Here is a 9,691-nt window from a genome sequence, read left to right on the forward strand (position 1 = left end):
ATATACTTATCTTTAAGATGAACGTCAAGCTCAAAAAAAGGAGGACCAAAAAAAAATTGGTAAATTGACTTTGTCATGAAATCTAGCATTAACCAATTAAAGATTAATAGATGACTGTTTAAATTTTGCGACCTTTTCTCTAATGAAATTGGAAAGAAGAGAATATTAACAAAAGAAGAACATGGGTGAAGACTCAGGTTCGTAAATTGGTAGATAAGTATATTAAAACCAACTTACTAAACTGTAAATTTCCCTAAATGCCCGTGACATACAATTACACTAACAAGAAAAATAGAAAGTTTAGCTATAATATTAGATGACTAATAAAGTGTTTCTCATATATATCTTATTGTCTTAGCTAATTTGACTTCTTATAATATCATAGAAGATTTTGAAGGAGGCCATGAGGAAGTGGAGATGATGCAATTCATAGCTATATTATCTTTGATTATTCACTGTCCTCTCTTATTGAGATGATTTACTGCATATTCTTGTATTAATTAAATGGCAAGACTTTCCCTCTTAGTCTACATGATAATAAGTACTATCTAAAATTTTCTCTTGCCTAATATGAGTATGTAGTGCACCTTCATAAGCATCATCATTGATGAATTCAAATTTAAGAACAAATAAGAAATATATAACTTAGGCTTTTAACACTACAGATATGTAGACTAAAGCCATTTGACTTTTAGTTCCATCAGCAATTCCTTCAGAGAGATAAATGCAAAGTTTCTGATTGACTAATGAATACAACTACTTATCATGGTCAAACATTTCACAAGGTGAATAATAGAGAATCTATCTAGTCATGCAGTTACCAACCATAAGCATGTGAGAAATAGTGCTTGCTAGCTAGCTACCTAACAAAGCATCGCATATCCTGAAATCTCATGGATGTACAATGTAAACATTACAAATGACCATGCACTGCAATCAAATCCTATTTGAAGCATGTACAAGTAGTGTAGAATAATCCGTCGACATGATATAAGTTGCACATTGGTAATAAATTATACAAATTATGATCCATCAAAATGAACTAAGTTGCTCATCGCATGTACTTTTCTAATAGTCTAGCCCAGTGTACTTGATCCTATTACAAAAGTTTGTCACTTTTCTCTTATATTATAGTCTTGACTTCCTAGGCACATTGGGTTAGTTATCCTACTTCACTAGGATAACTACATTTCTTCTCAAATTCCTCTCACCAGTCTTTTATAGGGAGTCGAAAAGAGAGAGAATGTGCGAAAAATAGTATAAAATGTAGGAATTAATAATTTTGTCACCAAGAATGCTAATTAACTCCACAGTATCAAACATATTTTCTATCGCTGAGTCACACATTCTCGAATGAAGAGACAAGGAGGAAACAAGTTAAAGAAAAGAAAAAGAAAAAGAAGGAAACACTACAGAGAAAGAAGACTAGCAGACGAGCAAACTGTTAGTCCAAGCGTTTGCAAATAGTGGACACAAAGGCTTCTCCAGAAGAGGAGACTTGCTGAGCCTGAGGAGAAGATATTAAAAGAGGAAACTAAAGGAAGACAAAGGAAATCCCATCACAAGAAAAAGGGAGACATTTAGGCCAATATTTTGCAATCCACAAAGTGCGTCGAGTAGTCACACTCAGTGTTGCATTCGTGCAAGACAAGGGATTTATTTATCTACAGCTGAGTAATCACTTTGGCTTTTATTATACGTACATATACAATAGTAACCAATAAAAACTATGGGGCCAAGTAGATTGATGCATATCTAATGCATCGATCTTCCATGAATGTTTATAAAGTGATCATGCATGCATGTTAAGGAAAAAAAAGAAGATATATTAAAAAGGAAGTGTTCATGCACCATGTATGGCAGAATCCATACCCAAATAATTAAACCCCCTCCATTGGGAGAAGGAGACATGGTCTTATGGCAATGCCCAAGTAGGGAACCCACCTTTCTCCTTAAATGGATATGGCCTGAGTTACCATTAGTAGTAGCAATAGTTGCTAACTGTTACAGCCAGCAAGCGGCACTATATGGAGAGAGAGAGAGAGAGAGAGAGAGAGAGAGAGAGAGAGAGAGAGAGAGAGAGAGAGAGAGAGAGAGAGAGAGAGAGAGAGGTCACAAGATAAATTTTGTCCATCATATAGCCAAGATAATAGCAAGAAAAACAAAAGAGGTGACAAGCCAAGAGAGGTGAAAAGATTGACCTGCATCTCCTCCATCACTTAAAGCTTAGCTAGATTCTTCTTGTCTCCCGCTTCAAATCCCCCACGTGCTTGCTTGTGCCACCCCTTGACTCAGTTCTCCCCAGAAGTACCGTAAACCCCACCCAAAATGATCAAGAAAAAAGGAAAGAAGAAAGGAAAAAAGAAGAAGGACAATTAATTAAGCCATCATCATGCATCTCCATATATTTCAATTCATTAGCTCATTAGAGCTTGCTTCCATGCTTCTTTGCCTTGTCTTTGCCCTTCGTTTTTGCTAGCGTCCCTATATAAATAATCACAAGTGGTACTACTATATTAGCTAGACAAAAAAAGTTATAATAATGTGAATTAGATATATCGAAGCTAGACACAAGTATATAAGGAAGACATTCTTATAGCTTACAATGCTGTTATGGGAAGTCATGAGAAGAGTACATGGATGAAAGACCAATGCCACCTCCTCCTGGGGACCTACTGCTACTCCCATCTAACTGCGCAGCCATTCCAAGGTTCAAATACACCATTCTTGAATCCAAGCTAAGGTTCACCATGCTACTGCTTGTGTTATTGCTATTACAATTGCTCGATTCTGGCGGGTAGATCATCTGTGTGTTGTTTGCGCCGCCTACTGCGACGCTGTTAGCCTCCTCGCGCGACATGACCATGGCAGCCGACTGGACGAGCTCGAGGCAGAGTCGGAGCTTGTTCGGCTCGATGTGAGATAACCCCGGGACGGCGCCTTTGAAGAGGAAATCGGAGGTGAGGGTGCGGAGGATGTCGAGCGGGGTGACGCCGTCCACGGTCTGGACGTTGGGGTCGGCGTGGTGGTCGAGGAGGACGGCCACCATGTCGGGGCAGACCATCTCCGCCGCCACGTGGAGCGGGGTCTTCCCTGCGGGGCCCGCGGGGTAATTGACGTCGGCTGCGCCGAGCTCGAGGAGCGCCTTGACGACCTCCCGGCTGCAGTTCTCGACGGCGTAGTGGAGGGCGAGGGCGTCGTCGAGGTTGAGCCCCTCGCCCATCACCATCAGCTTGACGAGCTCCACGTCGGAGGAGTCCAGGGCGCGCCGCATCCGCCGGATTTTGTGGTGGTCGTCTAGGTCCGCGGAGGAGGGGCCGACGTCGATCTGGTGGTTGTGGTGGTGGTGGTGGTGGTGGCCGAGGAAGGAAGAGGAGCGGCGGGAGAAGGAGGATTTGAGCCGGAGCTCCTCGATCTTGGCGACTACGTCGATCGGCAGATGCTTCGCGAGGACCTCCGGCGGGAGCCCCGACTTGGCGACGAGGTGGGAGCAGGTGGTCCAGAGCTGGTGCATGTCTTGCTTCCTCGACGCCATCAGAACCTTCATCACATCCTCTATCGATGCCTTCTCCACCATGCTCACCAGTTGCTTCTGCACAGCAAAATTAAGAATATTCGACTTGATTCCTCGCATAAAATATTGACATAGTAGACCGAAAGAAAAAGGTATGCACCCAATTCAAGAAATTGGGAATGCTGCATGAAATAGACATGGATCCTTCTTCTCCTTATTAATTTAGGGGAAAGCAAAGCCCTAACTTAGCATTAGAAAAGAAAAAACGAAAAAAATAATCCAAGCTCGTGAGTACTGTGATCGAGTTTCTTGAAAGGGACTAGCTCCCTCTCCAAGTCCAAAACTGTAGCTCTTTGCTGTTCGCAACAGTAGGGAGGAAGGAAGAAGAGATCAAAGAAGCGAAAGAGGAATCTCTGACCAGCCCCCAAAAAGAGACAGCTAGCTAGATCTGAGCTACAAGGATAAGAAGGGCATGCACCTGTGTGAGAACGGCGAGCTGCTCGACGCCGAAGGACCGTGCAGCGGCCAGGGTATCGAGCGCGAGGTCGACGGCGGCGGAGCAGTGCGAATGCCAGCACCCCCGCTCGCCGCAGTTGGGCCTGGGCTCGTGCTTCTGCGGCACGACGGACACCTGGCCGCTGTAAAGAAACTGGAGCAGGAGCAAAAACACCTCGTAGCTAACAGAGTTCACCGGGATTACCACCGACGACGACGTCGAAGAGCTCGCCGATCGAGGGGACGACGAGGGGGAATGCAGCCCAGCGTGGAGAAGAACTAGCCCTGGCGGCGGCTGGTCGGGCCCGCAGAAGAACTTGCGGAAGAAGAGGCTGCGTGCCGCGAGGATGCAGCGATGTGCGTGAACCAGACGCCCCTCGACGCTGAACGCCACGTCGCTGAACGCCTGGCCGTTAATCAGGAGGTTGAGGTAGTCCAGAGACAGAGACTTGAGAGACTCCTCCATCCTTCCTTTACCTCCCTTCAAAATTCCTCTTTCCCTTTTGCTCCAAGAAGCAGTACACTTAGTTGGCTGTTGGGAAAAAAAATATAAAAAAATAAAACAAAGAGAAAGAGAGTGGAGTTTGAGTCAGGGAGATGGCAGGCTTCTCATGATCTTTTTCCTCTCCCTTTCCCCTCACTGCTGTGCTTCTCTTCTCCTGTGGTTGTGGTTGTGGTTGGGGTTGGGGTTGGGGTTGTGGTTGTGGTTGTGGCTGTGGTGGTGTTGGTAAGTAATAGGGGAAGAGGAAGAGCAAAATGGGTGGATGACAGGATGAGGCATTTATATAACTTAAAAACACTTTAAAATAGGGCAAATGAGTGAGATGGTAAGTCAAATAACAAGAGTGACACTCTTCCCAATTTTAATATATATAATTGTGATACTTACTTTCCACCTTCCAAGATGATGGAAGTGACTCTTCAATTAACCCCAAAGTAGTTAGTTGAACATTCCAAATAAAGTAAGAAGAGCAAATAAGCTTAGAGATCATTTTTGTTAGGGAAAATTATGCCAATGTTATCATCTTTTTTTTATGGAAACAGCTGGGGGCCGGGCATCGACCTTCCATTGTTACTATTTTTGCACAAGTTACTACGAGTTGCTTTTCTTACTTTGTCTCCTCCAATGCTTATGCATTGCTGTCAGGTAAAGCTAAACACTACTCATGTGAAGCTTCTAGTGATTTTACCAACCTCGAACAGTAGTGAAGTTTCTATATTATGGATATTAATAAAAATAAAATAAAAAAAAGAGTAAAAAAAACCCCTTATTCAAAAAGATCTTGCTTGCCTTTATAATCGGGGAATAGAATCAAGTATTAATTAGGGTAATAAAAATCTTTTGTGCAATTTATTACTGTTTAGATGATAGTTATGGCTAATTGCCTCAATCACTCTCACGGTGTGAACTCGAGCCAAGAAGATAAACTCCCAAATAATACGATGTGTAAGTTGGTGTTTATCTTTATTTAATATCCCTGGATGCGTACGTAACATAGAAAAATTGAAATGAGAGGTCAATTTAAAGTTTCCAATTTGTGTGCATATCCATCTAAATTTTCTTTTGATAATTGTATATTAGAATGTTAGTAATTATATAGGTGAAAGGAGTTATATAGAGGATGTACGCAAACAAAAGAAGTAATTAGTAAAATTATAAAAGATTTAGGCCTATTATTATATAACACAGTACACGCATTCTCTAAGGTCAAACTTATGAAGTACTAATAAAGTTGATAACTTGCTTATGTTTCCTTCCTGATTGTCAAGTCGCTTTGCATAACAAATAAGTTTGTTTATTAGTCTTTGACACCCACATCCTCAGATGTGGATGGCAAATGGTGCACATCAGAGTCGGCCCCACACGAAACCTACCGAGTTAGAAATATTCTAAGCCTTTTAAATTGGTGATTGGTGGACGGTTGGGCCCCAGTCATGAGGTGGATCCATTTAATTGCTCATTTTTGTCATGTAATCCCAGATCCGTACACGCTACTAAGCTGGTGATTGCAACTGATGTCTCCTATTCCCGTCCCATTCTTTTACTGCAAATTATGACGAGATGTATCTCAAGTTGATCTATTTATGAAACTACTAGGTTCTCACGCATTTTTTTATTTACTAATCATTTTCTGGGGCTGCCTGCCATTTATGCTAATCTAGTTTAGAAAAAATGAAAGGGAAATTGGAGAGTTAGTCATGTCGTTCATGTCGGTTTCGGATTGGATCATGTTGAGTATCAAACCAAAACAAACACACCATTTTTTTTTTATCAGTTGAGTTTGAATATTTAAACACGAATACAATCCGTTTAGTACTGATTATTCAGATTATAGATGAATTAGCGGGTTATAACTATGGGTTAAGCTTAAACAGATTAAATCATTAGGCAGGTCAACTCATACCCATTTAAAGCTTTCAGTTTATACCGGTTACTGCGATTATTGTGCCTGATTAAAACTGGCCACCTCTAAGAACTATGAGCCTATTTAATTAGAGATAGTAGTTTTCAACTATTGATTCATTTTGTAAGTAGATCAATGTAAAGTGGCTTTCTGAAATAAACTAGTAACCCTCAAGATTGGGCCTTAGTCCAAGCTTCATGAGAAATATGGAAGCCTTTTAACTAGGCTGGAGAGCAGGAACTACCTTATCTTTCTCACTAAGAAGTGGGCCTGGGTATGAATCTTAGATGTGGAGATTCAATTCTTGGTGAGCTGTCCGATTGTGCGCCGGCACATCGATCACGAATCAAAACTTGAGAATTTAGCACCATTTGGTAAAAGTACGCTCAATTGATTTTATTCTCATTATCATTGTCGGATGCGCGCAATTGATACACTAGCATGCTTCAATTGGCTCCTTTAGATAAGATGATATGATTTGGAGTGTCCCGTTCCAGTGTCCAAATCATTTGGAACAAGTTCTCATGTGCCTTTTGATCTTTTTCTTATTTTGGCTTCCGTCTTGTGGTGACGGAGCAGTTATTTTATATATTTGGGTTCATCGGGAGTAGTTGTCATTTCGTCGGTCATTCCATCGACAACTACCGTTCTTCGTCTCAATTTGTTTGGGTCGTAAGACAGCATTGAGTTGCCTTAACCGAAATCAAGCTCTCTAATGAAAACTAAATAACAATAAAAGTCAGCCGCTCTTCGGCTAGTAATCCCTCTCCTCTCTTCCTCTCTCACTATATCTGTCTCTCTATCCATCATTTTAATTTCTTTATATAATGCCTCCTTTTCTTGAGAAGAACAGCTTTAATTTTCCCACACATGCACGCCCTGCAGCAAACTGCACCGGCTGTCGTTTTCCTCAGAAGGAGTCGCAGTTAACACTGGGAGAAGCGACTGAAGAAAGAAGAAGCTACAATATATTTTTATATAGACAGATAGTTGGTTAAGAGAGGAGAGAGGAGAGCAGAATTAGTATATATAAAAAAGACTTTATTCAGGGCGGAAAGGAAAAGACTGGGGCTTACGGGAGGAGTTAGGCATCGTGCTCCGCGCTCGGGCCGATGTGTTTTATTTAGTATCTCTCCGTCTATTCTATACCACTTTAACTGGGAGTTACGGGGATTCGCACCCCTGAGGGAAAGTGAGCCATGCACGCCCCTATTTAACCCATGAGTACTACGTGAGGTCGTTTCCGTGGGGGCATATGGCGACCAAAGCCCCAGGAAGCCACAGACACCCCCCCAAAACACCCCCCCCAGTTGCTTGCCTTCTCAAAGAGTCTCTCTGTCTCTTTCTCTTTCTTCTCTTTCTCTTTCTTCTCTTTCTCTCTATTGTGATTGACGCATCACAGACTGTCTTATGATTTGAGGCGTTCGAAGTGACGTTTGACTGGTCATTCTTCAGAAACTGACTGCTTTTTTTTTTCTCTTTTTTTTAGCTCCCTCGCTTATTAATGGCTCTTTCTCTCTCTCTCTCCCTACATATCATATTTTTATACTGAAAATAAAACTCTACGTCAACATGGGGTCAACTCTAGAAGCGATCTAATCTGATACTATTATGCATGTAGTTGTCCAATCAATGCATTGGATAATATTATTTCTCTCTCAAATATCTCACATATCTCACGTACGACGTATACTGATTAAGAGTTCAACTACTTGTTATAGCTTTTCTCTTAAGATCATGGTTAGCTCTGTGGTTTGTTTTCTGTGTGGGGTACGGAGATGTGAGCAAAATTAACCATTCCATCCTTTTGCTTTTACTCTTAAACTGCACGTGGAAGACTTGCTTTCTTCTAGGTTATCTCTTTCTGGCCTTGATGTTTACCATTCGATTGGCATGTCCTTTGCTCGGTTTATTATTATCTAGACTGGCAATCGATGTTGTCCTTTGTACACCAATTTGTAGTAAAACACTTTTTCGACTTCAAAAAAGAAATGAAAAAAGCTTTTCCGACAGTTGATGGACAACGATATGGAAAGGTAGGATACGGAAATAGCGTCATCTCCAAGATAAGAGGAAAGTTGCATTTTATCTCGGGTGGACTTCGGATCCCTGATACGGCTGTTATATAAATTTTATAATTAAGCATCTCATAACTCGAGTAAAATCTGAACAAACCAAATTAAGCTTCATTGTTCTCCTAAGCTCGTAACTAATTTAAAGAAACTATGGACATAGAGAGAAGGCTTGTGAAAAGAAAAAGCTTAACATATTTGTTCTAATTCATAAAAGATGTGATCAATGGGATAAAAATGTTTAACTTTTAAAAAAAATGTTTTAACATAAATTCGAGGTTTAGTCCTATATATACATAAATCAGATCTAGGTTTGTTTGAAAGGAGTCTGCCAATGATGGTAAAGGTATGCTCTTGTGAAATGGGGAAATGTCTATAAGAAAGATGGAATTGAGAGGTCTGGATATTAATGTTTACCCTGCTGGCGAAGTGGGTGGTGAAGATTAATGCAGTCAAGCAATCAGTATGTGGGAGAGTAATAAAAAAGTGATATTACAACAAAATTAATTTTATAAATATAAATGCAGCCAGAGAAAGTACCAATCTCTGATGAAAGAATACAGCAATCATGATCAAAGGATTCGATAAAACTCGTTTCTTGGTGATTCTTTGACCACATAAAATTCACTAAGAAATTCTTCTATATCTCCAAAAAGGAAATTCTTCTAGATCTCCAAATAGGATTTCTCCATATATATTAGCCTACAGGTGGCATTGGGTCACATTAACTCGGTTTGGGTCATGTCAGATTTGGTCGGGTTAGATTCACCCTAATACGAACACGAAACGGGTCAAATTTAATAGACACGAACATGACCAAATTATTAAATAGGTAACATAATATAAACATACAATTGATTTAATAAATAGGCCATTTACATGCGACACCTTAACACAGCATAATAATAAAATAACGCGACTTGATTAACCCGATTAACAATTTATATGACACAAAAATATTGTGTCAGGTACCGTTCTTCTTATTTCAAAATACAAAATAATTTGACATACAAAATAACCTATGATGAACTCAAAACAAAATAGTTCTTGTACAAAATAACAAAAAAAATTAAAAAACTAGATCGGCATTGTTCACTACCGTTGGATCCATCACCACCGTTCACCACTAACGCCATTCACCATCATAGACCCTTGGACTTTCAACAATCTCAACCCTGTTCACCACCCACCACTAGCGCAGGATC

At 40.6% G+C, this 9,691-nt stretch overlaps 1 protein-coding gene across 1 annotated transcript; it reads right to left on the reverse strand.

The window, feature by feature from the left end:
- Positions 1–2,110: 2,110 nt before the first annotated feature.
- Positions 2,111–4,817, reverse strand: LOC140790051 (BTB/POZ domain and ankyrin repeat-containing protein NPR5-like). The gene is made up of 3 exons (XM_073139961.1): positions 3,993–4,817; positions 2,605–3,592; positions 2,111–2,484 (listed from the first exon to the last, which is right to left on the reverse strand). Exons 1-2 carry the CDS (start codon positions 4,473–4,475, stop codon positions 2,612–2,614), a joined length of 1,464 nt encoding a protein of 487 aa, XP_072996062.1. The 5' UTR covers positions 4,476–4,817; the 3' UTR covers positions 2,111–2,484; positions 2,605–2,611.
- Positions 4,818–9,691: the final 4,874 nt, after the last annotated feature.

The sequence above is a fragment of the Typha latifolia genome, chromosome 6 (assembly GCF_019914945.1).
Source record: "Typha latifolia isolate L0001 chromosome 6, TyphaL0001v2, whole genome shotgun sequence".
Taxonomy (NCBI): domain Eukaryota; kingdom Viridiplantae; phylum Streptophyta; class Magnoliopsida; order Poales; family Typhaceae; genus Typha; species Typha latifolia.

What these genes read in the sequence shown, in the direction of transcription:
- LOC140790051 (XM_073139961.1), bottom strand. Translation starts at nt 4,475, where the DNA reads ATGGAGGAGTCTCTCAAGTCTCTGTCTCTGGACTACCTCAACCTCCTG. An exon ending in AGCTCGCCGTTCTCACACAG is followed by an intron (nt 3,593 to 3,992) that starts GTGCATGCCCTT and finishes TTTGCTGTGCAG; the next exon opens with AAGCAACTGGTGAGCATGGT.